The following is a 17,266-nucleotide window of genomic DNA, read 5'->3' as shown; positions in this document are numbered from 1 at the left end:
AATAAGGCTGTAACGTCACAACATTCTGAAAAAGTAAATGGGTCTGAATACTTTCCGAATGCTCTGTATAGTTGTGTTTTCACCCTCGAGTGTGTGTGTGTGTGTTTTCACCCTCTAGAGTGTGTGTGTTTTCACCCTCTAGAGTGTGTGTGTTTTCACCTTCTAGTGTGTGTGTGTTTTCACCTTCTAGAGTGTGTGTGTGTGTGTGTGTTTTCACCCTCTAGAGTGTGTGTGTGTGTGTTTTCACCCTCTATAGTGTGTGTGTTTCACCTTCTAGAGTGTGTGTGTGTTTTCAACCTCTAGAGTGTGTGTGTGTTTTCACCCTCTAGAGTGTGTGTGTGTTTTCACCCTCTAGAGTGTGTGTGTGTTTTCACCCTCTAGAGTGTGTGTGTGTGTTTTCACCCTCTAGAGTGTGTGTGTGTTTTCACCCTCTAGAGTGTGTGTGTGTTTTCACCTTCTAGAGTGTGTGTGTGTGTTTTCACCCTCTAGAGTGTGTGTGTGTTTTCACCCTCTAGAGTGTGTGTGTGTGTGTTTTCACCCTCTAGAGTGTGTGTGTGTGTGTTTTCACCCTCTAGAGTGTGTGTGTGTTTTCACCCTCTAGAGTGTGTGTGTGTTTTCACCCTCTAGAGTGTGTGTGTGTTTTCACCCTCTAGAGTGTGTGTGTGTGTGTTTTCACCCTCTAGAGTGTGTGTGTGTTTTCACCCTCTAGAGTGTGTGTGTGTGTGTTTTCACCCTCTAGAGTGTGTGTGTGTGTGTTTTCACCCTCTAGAGTGTGTGTGTGTTTTCACCCTCTAGAGTGTGTGTGTGTGTGTTTTCACCCTCTAGAGTGTGTGTGTGTGTGTTTTCACCCTCTAGAGTGTGTGTGTGTGTGTTTTCACCCTCTAGAGTGTGTGTGTGTGTGTTTTCACCCTCTAGAGTGTGTGTGTGTTTTCACCCTCTAGAGTGTGTGTGTTTTCACCCTCTAGAGTGTGTGTGTGTTTTCACCTCCGTCATAAAGTTCCCTCTAGTAGGACTTTAGCCACCAGGAAGTTGTCCTACACTAGAAACCAATCAGTGGTGCGCTGGTCACTTCCTCCCTCCCCTCGTGTGTGTTTGTGAGACCTGTGGGGGTGGGTGAGGATAAAGGGCCAGATAGAGACGAACACTCCTCTCAAACATCAACAGTCATCACCTCAGCACAGGTAAGAGACTCAATTCTTCTACTCCATTTAAAATAACCCACAATACACAAACTTGAATGATATAATCATATTTGTCTGATGTGCTACATAAAAACCCCATGAAAACCAGTACTTTCTTCAGTAAATAAACTAATACTCAATGTAATACATTTTGTGACACAGGTCACATTTGCATCTAATTTGCAACAGAAAGTCAGATCATATACATCCAGGGAAATTGTTCTATTTAACTGATGGATTGTATAAAAAAATATTTATTTTTTTGTCTGTAAAAAGGGAGATTATTTTTGGGATTAATAAATTACTTATTAACATGAACCAGGTTACTGTTGTATGAACCTTCCTGTATCTAAGGGGAGAACTTTGCCCAATGGATGAAAGACTGGTTCACATTAAAGCTCTAACAGTCATGAGATCAAATGGCATCTTATTAATGACGTGGTAATATTTTGATGGTGCTGCTGCATTCTCATACATTAGTCATGTAACGAGAGGGAAACTGAGACTCCTGGGATGGTGTTGTTGATAAGTCACATTTAGGGCCAGTTTCATGGACACATGCTATTTAGTCCAGGACTAGACGTAAATCCTCGTCCGGGAAACTCACCCTTACCTTTGTTTTAAGAACAAGGTAACATTCTGCCTCTCAATCTTGTTATTTCCTGGTCACGGGGACGTTTATGGCCCTGTGGGTAGCAGGTTAAAGTTGTCAAAGTACACTAAAGACTGACGCATAAACAGCAATAAGGAACAACCTGGTCATTGTGGCAATTAAAACTAGGCTTGGTCTCATCCAGTGACACTTCTCCAGTTCACGGGAAGCCAGCGAGCTGCTAGAGAAGAGGGTATAAACTAATACAGGATTTGACATAACAATTCAAAACGATACGTCTGCGTGTGTTGTGGAGTCTTTCCTATGATAATAAAGTATAATAGGCTACAATAGACAACTCTGGCCAAAACAACTAGGCTTGGACTCGTCCAGAGACACTTTTCCAATTCCCACGAAAGCCAACAAGCTACTGAAAAAACAGACCATAAAGATATTATGGGGGTTGATAGCTAAGTCTCTGTATCTCATGGAGGTGTTTTCTATGCTACTGAACGTCAGTGACTGCCAGGAAGATTCTGATAAGACTCCTTGACTGTTCCAATAATACCAACGCCTGTAAAATACCTCTAGTAATAAAACATCCACTCTGAGCGTGTCCCAAATGACCAGAACCCATTAATTAACAGTTATCTGCCAAGTAGCTCCGACTTCAAGTAAAAGAGATGGACTGGTACTTGCAAGGTCTTGCAAGGTGTGAAATCCATATTACCAGTCTAAGGGTTTTTGAGGGGTGTTGGACTGACAATTGAAATGAGGAAGCAAGCGACATTGTGATTGGTAGGTCTTAGAATTTGGCTGGCAAACAACACAGCTTTACAAAATGGAAATGTTGGTTCGGTGGTTGTCTTTTCTGATTGTTCATTTCAACTCCAAACCCAGTTTATTTCTCTGTGAAAACAAATAAAATGCTAAATTTAGAGAGCATTTATTTCGCCCCATAACCGTCTCCTTCTCCCTGGTTAATGTGTAACTAAAATGGATGCCATGCCATTGTAAAATGACTCAGACAAGCCTGGTATAACATCCTGTGGTCTTGTAACCAGACAGGTTGGCTGTCTAGTTACAACTCCACAGCTTTATGTACACACACACACACACACACTGGCCTGAAACCGTAACTGACTGAATATTCTGCATGTCCAAGTCCATCTCCTAAACTCACTGTTGAAGTTTTGTTTTGTTTTTCAGGAGAAGGAAACAACAGACGGCAAAGATGTGTTGCTCCGGGTTTCTCAAGATTATGATGTTCATCTTCAATGGAGCCATCTTTGTAAGATTCAACTTCTATTCAGCTAACATTCAATTATCCCCCATCTCCTATATTCCAGAATATTCACACCAAAACAGTCTATAGAAAGCTTCTGTTTTTAGCATAATATGCTATTAAATTCACTAAGGTTTTATAGTACTGAAAGGAGTTTGATGGCTTTGAATTAAGTTGTCACTTCCCCTGTCCTCTTTAGCACTCTGGATTTGTAGATGTCCACATAAGCGCCATTTTGAACCCAAGCCTCCTGACCTGTTAGGGTCAATGACCCCTTAGATATTTTCAAGGTCATTCAGAGAGCGAACAGGATAAGAAAGTGCACTTCAGAACAGGAATGTGTCACATCCAAGTTCCACAGGGACCATAAATGACAGTCATATCTTTGTGAGGATAGATTTGTGTATTGAGGAAAACTTTACCTAAACTCAGCAAAAAAAGAAATGTCCTCTCACTGTCAACTGCATTTATTTTAAGCAAACTTAACATGTGTAAATATTTGAGTGAACATAACAAGATTCAACAACTGAGACATAAACTGAACAAGTTCCACAGACATGTGACTAACAGAAATGGAATAATGTGTCCCTGAACAAAGGGGGGGGGGGGGGGGGAGGGGGTCAAAATCAAAAGAAACAGTGAGTATCTGGTGTGGCCACCAGCTGCATTAAGTACTGCAGTGCATCTCCTCCACATGGACTGCACCAGATTTGCCAGTTCTTGCTGTGAGATGTTACCGCACTCTTCCACCAAGGCACCTGCAAGTTCCCGGACATTTCTGTGGGGAATGGCTCTAGCCCTCACCCTCCGATCCAACAGGTCCCAGACGTGCTCAATGGGATTGAGATCTGGGCTCTTCGCTGGCCATGGCAGAACACGGACATTACTATCTTGCAGGAAATCACGCACAGAACGAGCAGTATGGCATTGTCATGCTGGAGGGTAATGTCAGGATGAGCCTGCAGGAAGGGTACCACATGAGGGAGGAGGATGTCTTCCCTGTAATGCACCACATTGACATTGCCTGAGTGACAACAAGCTTAGTCCGATGATGCTGTGACACACCACCCCAGACCATGACGGACCCTCCACCTCCAAATTGATCCCGCTCCAGAGTACAGGCCTCGGTGTAACGCTCATTCCTTCTATGATAAACGTGAATCCGACCATCACCCCTGGTGAGACAAAACCGTGACTCATCAGTGAAGAGCACTTTTTGCCAGTCCTGTCTAGTCCAGCGACAGTGGGTTTGTGCCCATAGGCGACACTGTTGTCGGTGATGTCTGGTGAGGACCTGCCTTACAACAGGCCTACAAGCCCTCAGTCCAGCCTCTCTCAGCCTATTGCAGACAGTCTGAGCACTGATGGATTGTGCGTTCCTGGTGTAACTCGGGCAGTTGTTGTTGTCATCCTGTACCTGTCCTGCAGGTGTGATGTTCGGATGTACCGATCCTGTGCAGGTGTTGTTACACGTGGTCTGCCACTGGGAGGATGATCAGCTGTCCGTCCTGTCTCCCTGTAGCGCTGTCTTAGGCATCTCACAGTACGGACATTGCAATTTATTGCCCTGGCCACATCTGCAGTCCTCATGCCTCCTTGCAGCATGCCTAAGGCACGTTCACCCAGATGAGCAGGGACCCTGGGCATCTTTCTTTTGGTGTTTTTCAGGGTCAGTAGAAAGGCATCTTTAGTGTCCTAAGTTTCCATAACTGTGACCTTAATTGCCTACCGTCTGTAAGCTGTTAGTGTCTTAACAACCATTCCACAAGTGCATGTTCATTAATGGTTTATGGTTCATTGAACAAATCAAATCAAATGTATTTATATAGCCCTTCGTACATCAGCTGATATCTCAAAGTGCTGTACAGAAACCCAGCCTAAAACCCCAAACAGCAAGCAATGCAGATGTAGAAGCACGGTGGCTAGGAAAAACTCCCTAGAAAGGCCAGCATGGGAAACAGTGTTTAAACCCTTAACAAAGAAGATCTGTGAAGTTATTTGGATTTTTACGAATTATCTTTGAAAGACAAGGTCCTGAAAAAGGGACATTTCTTTTTTTGCTGAGTTTATATACTCTCTGGTTATGATATTACCCAGAACTAATATTGTAAGTCATTTTTAGTCACAGTAAGAAGATGAATTACCTGCCTTGTCATACTAGCTAATTACTGTGGGTTCGGGATTTCTTTCAAAAATTGTGAAGTTAATGGTTGCAGAGATGACCATATTGTGTATGATGACAACATTTGCCCCACTTATTCTCCACGACGCATTCTAATGATATGGTTTAGAGTTTTCAAAGAACATTCCAAGTATACTCCCTGTACTCTTCATCAACATTTTCCCAAACACTAAAACTATCCCCTCCCCTTATTTCTCCTCTTTCTCTCTCCCACCTCCCTGTTGTGTGTATCAGTTGGCAGGTGTGGCCATCCTGGCAGTGGGGGTGTGGGTGAAGGTGGACAGTGGCTCTCTACTGGGAGTACTAGACAACATTAAGGATGCCCCAGCAGAACTGGGCCAGCTGGCTAACGTGGCCTACCTGCTCATGGGGGTCGGAGGGGTCCTGCTGATCATGGGCTTCCTAGGGTGCTGTGGAGCCATGAAGGAGTCCAGGTGTATGCTGATGCTGGTGTGTCATCTTCGACCATTGAACATAAATATTCAGAAATCGATTTAATACAAATACAAACTTGACTTTTACTCTGTTTATTTTTGAATATTCGTACTGGTATGGAAAGATTAATTCATTATTTGTTACTTTAAAAAAAACGTTTTGTGCAAAATTACTTTCTTTGTTGATATACACAATTATATATTTATAGAATTTTGACCTTTGATCTAATGTGATAGTTTTGACCCTTTGTTTTTTTCCCATCAAACCCTTAACCCCTGTATGCTTGTCTGTTCCTTTCCAGTTCTTCATCATCATCCTGATCATATTCATTGCAGAGGTGGCTGGGTGCGTGGTGGTCCTCGTCTTCCAACCACTGGTAGGTAGTTATTAACACTGTATGGGCCCTGGTCTTGTGATTATTGTGACTTTGCCATTGTAATTGTTTGTAAGCTTGTGTAGTCAAATTAATCTATGATCGTATGCTATCCATTTGTTGTTTGTATGTTGTTCTTTGTATGACATTTTAATATTTGATTATTAACCAATGATATTAGGCCACTCTTGGCCACGATTACAGACACCTGTGTCTTTTGACACTATATAAACGTGTCATCCCGCAGTGTTTGTGATTATACCCTGATGATGACAGCTTGGCTGTCGAAACGTTGGTAATTACATTTTTGCATCTGAGCTCCTAGAGTGTGCGGCTCTCTTTTATTTTCAAGTTTTCTACTCCGCTAGCCAGCACCTCGTCTTAATAGGTGTGCGTTTCTTTTTCTTCTAGATGGTTTTGTTCATATTGGCAGATGAAAACAGTTTTTATACAGTAGTAAATCAAATAGCCTAATGTTGGGACAATAAAGATTTTCTGAATTTGTGGAAATGGGTTTGTGTTCTGTTTTGTATGTTTTAGGCTAAGGAAGTTCTTGAGGACCTTAGTGAGAAGGTTATTGACAGCATTCAAAAAGACTATGGGAAGGATGAGAGCCTGACTTCACTATGGAATGGTACCATGGAACAGGTATACTTCATTCATTCACACTACTATATTAAGTAGTGAATTTACTGCCACTCTGCCAGTGGATGTTATTAGCGCCCTTCTGTGTACTCAATAAATGCATATGTTCTTATGCAGATTATTTACAGGTTTCAGAGAAGGCAGTGGTGCTCGGCTACGCTAGTTGCTTACTGTGTTCTGTAGATGCTACCATGTCATAATGAGTTGTGTCTCTGTGCTTCCCTCCTAGTTCAAGTGCTGTGGATACCGCAATTACACAGACTTCGATGGATCCCCTTTCCAAGAGAACCCAACTAACCCTACGTACCCACCAACATGTTGCAGTAAAACTGAAACGTGCACAGCTGCTGCTGCTGAACACTCGGTACAGAGATCTAACAGTACAATACAGGGTCTTCCGATGTGCTGTGTTTAGACCAGCAGGGTTTCCTTACACTTTGGTTGGGTCACATAGTCATGAACATCTCCTGCCCCCGGCTAGGTTTTACATTTAATAGCCTGTGTTTGTGTGTTTATAATCATTGAATCCCCATGCAGCTATCTAATTCTAATACTGGAGTGCTGTTTCCTCCCCAGAATGTCATTGGCTGCTTTACCATGTTGCTGAACCTGATAGAGGACAACGCTGTCATCATTGGAGCTGTTGGACTGGGCATCGCTGCGCTTGAGGTACAGTACACCTGTTACAATACTATCAGCATCCCAAATAGCATCCTATTCCCTACATAGTGCACAACGTTTGACCAGAGCCCTATGGGCCCTCTTCAGGAGTAGTGCATTATAAAGGGATTAGGATGCCATTTGGAACGTAACCATTATATTCCGTTAACACTTGTGACGTGTCATCGTTTCAGATTGCTGCCATGGTGGTGTCAATGGTTCTCTACCAACAGATTGGTAACAAGTAGCACTGAGGACCCCGACATCCAGGACCACGCCTGTTTAACCATCATCATTGCCTCACCTTGACACCTTCAGTCGACATGTTTAATTTCAAACACCAAAGATTATTAAAATATTTCAATTATAAAAGAAAAACAAGAGAGGAAGGAGCGTTGTTCAAAACCCTGTTGTGACTCGATCACCTCCATGGTATATCAACAATATCTGGGCACATATACTGTATAGGGCCTACTGTATACATTCAGTACTTATTTATGTGTAAATTAGATTCCTTTATCTCTATCCTTATTTGTTTATTGCTGAAGCTGAAGACTTTACATGAAGGTATGATGTTTTGAGAAGGTAATTGCTTTACACTTGCTCTAACTGGCAATACTTTTTATTTTATTTTTTATTCTACAGTCTTGAATGGATATACAGTGTCTCATTTTGTACATATAAATATTGAAGTTTAGAAATTACCACATTCAATCTGACTTGTTTATTTCTTGTTCTATTCTTTACGAGGAAATTAAACATGTTCTTATTTGCAATAGTTTCTCAATCATATTCACCTAAAGTTGGCATCTACTAGGCTACTTTTTAGATCAGACTTGCAGATTCGGTGCCTCTTTTTAAATCCCTGCTGAAGACAAGACTTTTATGAAGATGCTTTTAATGTATGATTTTAATTAGCAATTTTTTCAATTCTCCTTCCTCCTGTCTTTGTTAGTATTTATATTTTATGATATGAAGCACTTTTACTTGTATTGACAGCCTGGTCTCAGACTAGATGTAACATAGTAAATGTAAATCTGTGAAATGCAAATTAGTATGATATGTTACTTTTGGTATGGTTACATAACAGATGGTTAATTAAATGAAAGCAGGGTGGTTGACTGGGTGGGCGTATAAGGCGAACTTCTAGCAACCCAAAGGTTGAGAGTTTGAACCTCATCACGGACAACTTTAGAAACTACTTACTACTTTTTTGCTACTTTGCAACTACTTAACATGCTAGCTAACCCTTCCCCTAACCCTTTTAGCTAACCATAACCATTTTAGCTAACCATTTCCCTGACCTTAACCCTAACCCCTAGCCTAGCTAACATTAGCCAGCTAGCTAACGTTAGCCACCTAGCTATATTTTGTTACATTGCATGTTTTATTGTAATTTGTAACATATCATACGAAATGGGTGGTGAACATCCTTAAATTAATACATACCCTACAAAATGTCACATATCATACTTTATACAGTGCCTTTCGAAAGTATTCAGACCCCTTGACTTTTTCCACATTTTGTTACGTTACTGGCTTATTCTAAAATGTATTACATTGCTTTCTCCCCCTCAATCTACACACATAATGACAAAGCAAAAATATTTATAAAAACTGATATCCAATTTACATAAGTATTCAGACCATTTACTCAGTACTTTGTTGAAGCACCTTTGGCAGCAATTACAGCATTGAGTTTTCTTGGGTATGACGCTACAAGCTTGGCACGCCTGTATTTGGGGAGTTTCTCCCATTCTTCTCTGCAGATCCTCTCAAACTCTGTCAAGTTAGATGGGGAGCATTGCTGCACAGCTATTTTCAGGTCTCTCCAGAGACTTTCGATCGGGTTCAAGTCCGGGCTCTGGCTGGGCCACTCAAGGACATTCAGAGACTTGTCCCGAAGCCACTTCTATGTTGTCTTGGTTGTGTGTTTAGGGTCGTTGTCCTGTTGGAAGGTGAACCATTGCCCCAGTCTGAGGTCCCAAACGCTCTGGAGCAGGTTTTCATCAAGGGTCTCTCTGTACTTTGCGCCGTTCATCTTTCCCTCATTCCTGACTAGTCTCCCAGTACCAGCCACTGAAAAAGATCCCCACAGCATGATGCTGTCACCACCATGCTTCACTGTTGGGATGGTGCCAGGTTTCCTCCAGATGTGAAGCTTGGCATTAAGGCCAAAGAGTTCAATCTTGGCTTCATCAGAACAGAGAATCTTGTTTCTCATGGTCTGAGAGTCCTTTAGGTGCCTTTGGGCAAACTCCAAGTGGACTGTCATGTGCCTTTTCTTGAGGAGTGGCTTCCGTCTGGCCACTCTACTATAAAGACCTGATTGGTGGAGTGCTGCAGAGATGGTTGTCCTTCTGGAAGGTTCTCCCATTTCCACATAGGAACTTTGGAGCTCTGACAGAGTGACCATCAGGTTCTTGGTCACCTCCCTGACCAAGGCCCTTCTTCCCCGATTGCTCAGTTTGGCCAGGTGGCCAACTCTAGGAAGAGTCTCTGTTGTTCCAAACTTCTTCCATTTAAGAATGATGGAGGCCACTGTGTTCTTGTGGACCTTCAAGGCTGCATATATTTTTTGATATCCTTCCCCAGATCTGTGCCTTGGCACAACCCTGTCTCGGAGCTCTACGGACAGTTCCTTCGACCTCAAGGCTTGGTTTTTGCTCTGACATGCACTGTCAACTGTGGGACCTTATATACATACACAGGTGTGTGCCTTTCCAAATCACGTACAATTAATTGAATTTACCACAGGTGGATTCCAATCAAATTGTAGAAGCATCTCAAGGATGATCAATGGAAACAGGATCAATTTCGAGTCTCATAGAAAAGATGCTGAATACTTAAGTAAATAAGGTATTTGTTTTTTATTTTAAATACACTTGCTAACATTTCTAAAAACCTGTTTTCGCTTTGTCATTATTGGATATTGTGTGTAGATTGCTGAGGGGATAAAAAATATATATTTTAGAATAAGGCTAACGTAACAAAATGTGGAAAAAGTCAAGGGGTCTGAATACTTTCCGATGGGCTGTAGCTTGTCATAGATTTACATACAGAATAATATGAAATGCTCTGATACCAGGTTCCTATTGAAAAGCACAATAGAAATAAAGTTAACATTGTATCCTCGAGCTACATCTATTGTTACAAAATGTTAATTGTGACACCTCTGATTATGACCTTATGACCCAGAACTGCGTTGCCCTGGGAAACGGGTGCGCATTGCCATGAAGAAGGTTCGTGCTCGTGCCCCTGTCAAAAGAAGATACCAATAGCAAGTTAGCTTGTCAGCTGGGCTAGCTAAATACAACTTGTAGCCTACAAAAAGGTCATTAAGAATGCAAGCGCAACTCATTAATTTGCCAATTATTGAACAGCTAATAAGGAATTTCATAACTTTTAGCTTTTGCCTTTGGCCAATTATATACACAGTAACTAGCTAGCTAACGTTATTTAATTAGCTAAAAATGCACATTTTTCAAAAGGAATATGAAATATCCAAGCCTATAGTAGCTAGTTAACTTCTAGCTAACTTTGGATAACATTATTTTTGCATGTAATGAGTGTTTGTCATTTCAATGATGGATAACAATTCAACAACAACGTTGAGTATTGAACATTTCCAGATTATTGGTCTATGTGAAAAATGTTAACCTGTATGTATGGTTTCGGTAGATTGAACCAACCGGTTCATGACATTACAGCGCTGTCACCCATGTCCAGACTACATCACCTGTATGGCCTGTTGAGGTACCTGATGATGTTACTCAGTGGCATCATATTTGTAAGTGCATCGTTTTTTGTGTGCTTTTTGGGGGGGTTATCTGTAGATTATAGCAAAAGAGGCTATTAGGCTGGACCTCAATCAAACCCACACTGCAGAACGATTACATTCACAACAACATGTAGGTTGGAGTGACAGTTCGATAGAATCATCAGACCACAGGGAATCAGAGAATCTCCTTTGAATCTCCATGGTGCTGCTTTTTAGGATGTCAATATAAATTAATGTATTTATGGTTGTTTGTAATTTTGCCTTGCCTTTTAATCATTATGTTTTATTGTTTTTACCATTGAGGACCACTTTGTAAATAAGCGTTTTAATTAACACTTTCAAGTGATATCCTCTGGGTCCATATTGTACACTTTGTTGTATATGTCTGTTACCCAAAATAAATTCAATTCAAATAGCTTTTTAGTCCAAGACTATGCTTAATCGGTTCTAGGAAACTGGCCCTATGTGTTACAGATGGTATGCTCAGGATAGTCCAACGTTTTAAATTCAATATAGTTTAGTTGAGGCCCTGCATTCATTTCAGAATCTAGTTTGATCAACTCTTAGCCCGTGTCTACAGTAATTGTTGGGGAAAACACGATAATGATGCATCAATATGATCAATCTCATGTTCTTTCACCCAATCAGTATGTCCAATGTCAATACACTCTATCAATACCCTTTACATTTTTACCTTTGTTAAGAACAAATTATTATTTTCAAAGACAACCCATTGTTCCTAGGCTAACTGCCTGTTCAGGGGCAGAACAGCAGATTTGTACCTTGTCAGCTCAGGGATTTGAACTTGCAACCTTTCGGTTACTAGTCCAACGCTCTAACAACCAGGCTACCCTCAATCTCATGGATGTGCATCTCATTCTCTACCCCAATATGGTCGCCTGACCAGTTCCCCCACGGGACACTGTCTTAAATCAGAAGGTTCTACAATCTAGTCATTCTAACTCTATGGTCCATCTCTTCCCCCATCCAGGTGAGTGGCCTTGTGCTGTTTGGCCTAGGCGTGTGGATTAGGTACGGGGCGGCCACCTTTGTCCAGGTGATGGGCTCTTTCTCGGCACAGCTGGTGACCATCAGCTATGTGTGTATGTGCCTGGGGGCCATCCTGTCTCTGCTGGGGTTCATTGGCTGCTATGGGGCCTGGAGCGAGAACCGCTGCCTCATCTTGCTGGTAAGAGACCGTGAATCCCAAACCACCCCCTCGCCCCGACCAATTCGCTCTGAGGGCCCTCTGTTGACGCGTGTTGTTGTCAAAACTCCAAGGGTGACTTCCAGAGGGTGACAAGGGGGTCAATAAACTCTAACTTCTGGACACACTCGTGACTTGATGGAGGCAATTCATGTTTCACTTTTAAATAATAAAACAAACATGAAATTCAAATGAGCAAATTCCCCCTGTCGTTTTACAAGATATAAACCTCATCGACAGTATAACATGGGGGGGACTACCATTTGGGGCTCAGTCTAGAAGAAAGGTGGGTCACTTTTGTGGAGTGTAGTCTTCATAAAGTCTTGGTAATGGTTGAGAGTCTGTTAGAAGGAGCCATTTTGGCCTACTTATTTGGTTGTTGTGTTGTGTAGTCTATACCCTTGTTTCTCAAACCTCTCCTCGGGGACCCCCAGATGTTTCACAATTTTGTTGTAGCCCTGAACTAGAACACCTGGGCCACGTTCAGTTGCCAAATGTTGTCGAACATTGCAGATAGTGAAGCCATGAGTATAGCCGACATGATTTATTTTTCCACATGTTGGAGAGGCATGTTTGTTCTACATAACATATTTCTATCTGAACGTTCCAAGATGTTGTGTCCTTCTGAACGGATTTAAGTAGTCAATCAAGGGCTTGATTATTAGTTGAATCAGATGTGCTAGGCAAGTTCCACAGAGAAATTTGATGGTTGCTCTATAGTCTTTGTGTATTCCACTTAAAGAGATTGAACGGGATCTTAAGCATTTACGAATTCGTAACATATCGTACGAATTGGAATTGCTAACATAGCATAAGAATTGCATGATTTAAAAAATGATGATTTAAAAAAAATGATTTACAAAATTGTGCACACTTTTCAGACACCTGTTTTGGCTCGTGAGCTCTACTTTCAAAACTACTGGGTGAAATTATACAAAACATCTGTAGCGTCACTTTAATTTGTACACTAGATGGAACTATATGTTGGGTCACAGGAGACCAGGAAGTGGGAATGCACAGGTATAGAGAGTGTACAGTTCTTACCCTGCTCACCTTTGGAACTATGTTGTGGTTGATTCTAACCCTCTCCTTGATCTGACAGTATTTCTTCATCGTGTCCATGATGTTTACAGCTGAGGTTACTGGGGTTATTTTCATCTTGGTGTACAAAGATCTGGTAAGCAGATTATCCACTCACCCTCACTGTTTAAACTGTAAAGAAGATGCCATACAAAGCACATACGATCCACTCACACCCTCACTGTCTAAACTGCAAAATAAAAACTGTACGAAGCACAGACAATCCACATTGACCCTATCCTCACAGTCTAAACTGCAACAAAGATACTGTACAATGCACATATGATCTATTCACTTTCACTATCTAAACTGCAACAAAGAAACTGTACAAAGCACAGATGATTCACACACAGCCTTACTGTCTGAACTGCTACAAAAATACTGTAAAGTTTTCTTGGTGGGATTAACAGTCAAGCACTGGGGTAAATGATTGGGCGACTTCCTGTGTTTCAGGTGGAGGTTATGATTCGTGGAGCCAGTAAGGACTCTTTACGGATGTCCTATATGGGACCAACGGCTTCAGACCCCATATCAACAGCCTGGAACACCATCATGGTCCATGTGAGTGGGCTATGTGAACTCTGACTTTAAAGGGGCAATCAGCAGTTGCTACATTCATTTTTTGGACTTATAAATTATTTATATATAACCATTGATTCTTGAAGTTTATAACTTATAAATGCCTCATGAGCTTAGTTCAGAACCCAAAATATACTGTAAGCTTGTTTTACTCCAATGTTTGTGAACAAAGTAAATGTAAACAAACACTATATAGCCTAAAAACATTGTTACAACTATGATGTTGATATCATGGATGATCAGTCCTTGAATCCATATCTCTGTTTATGAATTTGAGAGTGGTTATATTTCTCCAGCCTCATCCCTCAGCTTTTTACCAAAACGGGTGGGGGGGACGCTTTGTCATCATTGTTTTTACTGCTGATTGCCGCTTAATACCAGTAGGATCTACCATACCCTGGGTACCAGTCTATCATTCCACTCCTTGCCTCTCCTTGTCATGCCAAACTTTGGCATATGACACGAACTACAAGGAGTGCAATGTTTGCACTAAACAGGTCTGGTTTTCAGACTAGAGCTACCGTTCTTCACTGTATATGTGCAAAAGCTCCGGAAGAAACATGTAAGCCCATCGAAATTGTCAATGGGAACCAATAGAAGCCCACCTGTTTCACTGTCTCAACGCTCTGCCTTTCTCTACTGTGTGCAGTACAAGTGCTGTGGCTTTGACAACTCCACGGAAGACTTCAAGAACTCCGTGTTCAGTGCTAACACTGGCCTGTTGTACCCCAAGACGTGCTGTGTTGACCTGACGAGCACCGCCTGCGATGGCCTCGACACCACCCAGGGCCTGATACACCCAAAGGTAGGGTAGACTTTTCCACATGAATAAGCCGAGCCAAACCAAGCTGTACCGAGCTGGCCTGGTTACACATCCACCATAGCTGGAACGACTTTGACCCCTTTCACTCTATCGTGTTGACCCACAGCAAACTGTTCTGGTTTGGATATTTTCTTACATTTGTCTTTTTCAGCATGGTTCCAGAAACTATGGTGGATGTAGCAGTGTCAAAAGTCATTACTCCGTTGCCTATTTCTAACGGCCAAATCCTAACTTGGGTAGTGGCCATGTCTTGTGAAGGAACAGATGGTGACGTCCTCTTTATCTATCTGTCGGTCACCAGAGCTGCATTACCAAACTGATTAATGTGATCCGGGACCAGAGTGTCATCTTTGGCTCCACTGCTTCTGGGATCTGTGTCATGGAGGTAAGGGTCGTTTCAGATTAGCCCAAATGTATATGGTGAGATTTGCCCAAACTTACACTACCGTTCAAAAGTTTGAGGTCACTTAGAAATGACTTTGTTTTTGTCCATTAAAATAACATAAAATTGATCAGAAATACAGTGTAGACATTGTTAATGTTGTAAATGACTATTGTAGCTGGAAACGGCTGATTTCTTTTAATGGAATATCTACATAGGCGTACAGAGGCCCATTATCAGCAACCATCACTCCTGTGTTCCAATGGCACGTTGTGCTAGCTAATCCAAGTTGATCATTTTAAAAGGCTAATTGATCATTAGAAAACCCTTTTGCAATTATGTTTTGCACAGCTGAAAATTGTTGTTCTGATTAAAGAAGCAATAAAACTGGCCTTCTTTAGACTAGTTGAGTATCTGGTCAGAAACAAAGAACTTTCTTCTGAAACTCGTCAGTGTATTCTTGCACCATGTACAGTAGGGAATAGCGTGCTATTTGGGATGCAGACTTATGCTATTTGGGATGCAGTCTTATGCTATTTGGGATGCAGTCTTATGCTATTTGGGATGCAGACTTATGCTATTTGGGATGCAGTCTTATGCTATTTGGGATGCAGTCTTATGCTATTTGGGATGCAGACTTATGCTATTTGGGATGCAGTCTTATGCTATTTGGGATGCAGTCTTATGCTATTTGGGATGCAGTCTTATGCTATTTGGGATGCAGACTTATGCTATTTGGGATGCAGTCTTATGCTATTTGGGATGCAGTCTTATGCTATTTGGGATGCAGTCTTATGCTATTTGGGATGCAGACTTATGCTATTTGGGATGCAGACTTATGCTATTTGGGATGCAGACTTATGCTATTTGGGATGCAGATTTGCCTTTGCATCCACTATTGAAATGACTCCATTCATGACACTGTTCTCCTGAGCAACTCCAGAACCACTAACACCACCCCAACACAAATTAACCGAAACATTAACTTAGCCTCAAAGTTAGACTTTTGTGGTAAAACATAGTGTGTGTGCAGTGTGTGTGTGTGCGTGTGCGCATGCTCGACGTGAACAACCCCATTACCACATGAGTGAACTCAGCAAAGCCAGCTAAACCTATTTCAGAAGAGTCAAAGTTAGACAGAGCTATAGCTCCCTTCCGTGGCCTGTGGTGTGTGTTAATGACGCTTCAATGTGTTTCCCGTGGCCAAATACGTGTGTGTGGTTTTTGTTGTGTGTGTCTGTTTCAGTTGGCGTCCATGATGGTGTCAGTAGTGTTGTTCGTCAGACTAGGCAACACCTATTATTAGACCAGCAGCAACACAGAGAACAGAGCCTGACCCAGGCATGGTAGGTCAACCAGACCAGAGACGACACCATAATAAATGAGACTTGCAGATGAAGCCTCCTTGTCAGTAGACTGTGGTTATTGTGGTGCTTAGGGACTGCTTAGGGTTTATGGTGGATGTGGGAGGGTGGGTGTGTCTCTCTGTATGTGAATTTGTGATGATTAGCAGTCTAGTGAACAGGAAAACTCTTTGACAACTACTCCCTCTTGTGGAATATATCTGTCAGTGTCAGAGGCAGAATCACAGTATCAAGGTCAGTCACATGTCTGGGAACATTAAGTAACATTGAGTTATAATATAATAATATATGCCATTTAGCAGACACTTTAATCCAAAGGGGTTTACGGTAGTGCGTGCATACATTTTTGTTCTCCTTTACAGTTACTTCACTCAGTAACAGTTATTCTGAACTTCACTTGGTCAGGTGTCTAACAGATAGAAGCTGCCTATGGGAAAGTGGTCGAGGGGGGGTGGGGATGGGAATGTGGTCGAGGGGGGGTGGGGATGGGAAAGTTCATGTGTCAATTAACACAGAGCCCATGGGAACTCCTAGCAGGGTTCTAGAACTCCAGACAGCCAGTGACTGATCAGGTCATGGGTGAGAGAACACAGGACTCTAATGGCATTATGATGGGCCATAACAAGGGAGCTGGGCTTTATACCCACGGAACATAAACACATTATGACTTTACCACCACATGTAGTGAAAGCCCCTT

At 41.9% G+C, this 17,266-nt stretch overlaps 2 protein-coding genes across 3 annotated transcripts; both read left to right on the top strand.

Moving 5' to 3' along the window:
- Positions 1-1,030: 1,030 nt before the first annotated feature.
- Positions 1,031-8,129, top strand: LOC110485651 (tetraspanin-1). Its single transcript, XM_036949315.1, has 8 exons — positions 1,031-1,181; positions 2,983-3,064; positions 5,475-5,690; positions 5,977-6,051; positions 6,589-6,696; positions 6,923-7,057; positions 7,270-7,362; positions 7,548-8,129. The coding sequence occupies exons 2-8, from the start codon at positions 3,008-3,010 to the stop codon at positions 7,599-7,601; spliced, it is 738 nt and encodes a 245-aa protein (XP_036805210.1). The 5' UTR covers positions 1,031-1,181; positions 2,983-3,007; the 3' UTR covers positions 7,602-8,129.
- Positions 8,130-10,357: 2,228 nt separating this feature from the next.
- Positions 10,358-17,008, top strand: LOC110519576 (tetraspanin-16-like). 2 transcript variants are annotated; one of them, XM_036949314.1, is made up of 8 exons: positions 10,358-10,687; positions 11,035-11,143; positions 12,126-12,323; positions 13,444-13,518; positions 13,875-13,982; positions 14,650-14,805; positions 15,125-15,208; positions 16,452-17,008. In XM_036949314.1, the coding sequence occupies exons 2-8, from the start codon at positions 11,075-11,077 to the stop codon at positions 16,509-16,511; spliced, it is 750 nt and encodes a 249-aa protein (XP_036805209.1). In that variant the 5' UTR covers positions 10,358-10,687; positions 11,035-11,074; the 3' UTR covers positions 16,512-17,008. The 2 variants fall into 2 exon arrangements, with proteins under 2 accessions (XP_036805209.1, XP_036805208.1); XM_036949313.1 differs by lacking the exon at positions 10,358-10,687 and having other exon boundaries at positions 10,731-11,143.
- The last annotated feature ends 258 nt before the right edge of the window (positions 17,009-17,266 follow it).

The sequence above is a fragment of the Oncorhynchus mykiss genome, chromosome 17, assembly GCF_013265735.2.
Source record: "Oncorhynchus mykiss isolate Arlee chromosome 17, USDA_OmykA_1.1, whole genome shotgun sequence".
Lineage (NCBI taxonomy): Eukaryota > Metazoa > Chordata > Actinopteri > Salmoniformes > Salmonidae > Oncorhynchus > Oncorhynchus mykiss.
This window is presented reverse-complemented; position numbering and strand designations above follow the sequence as displayed.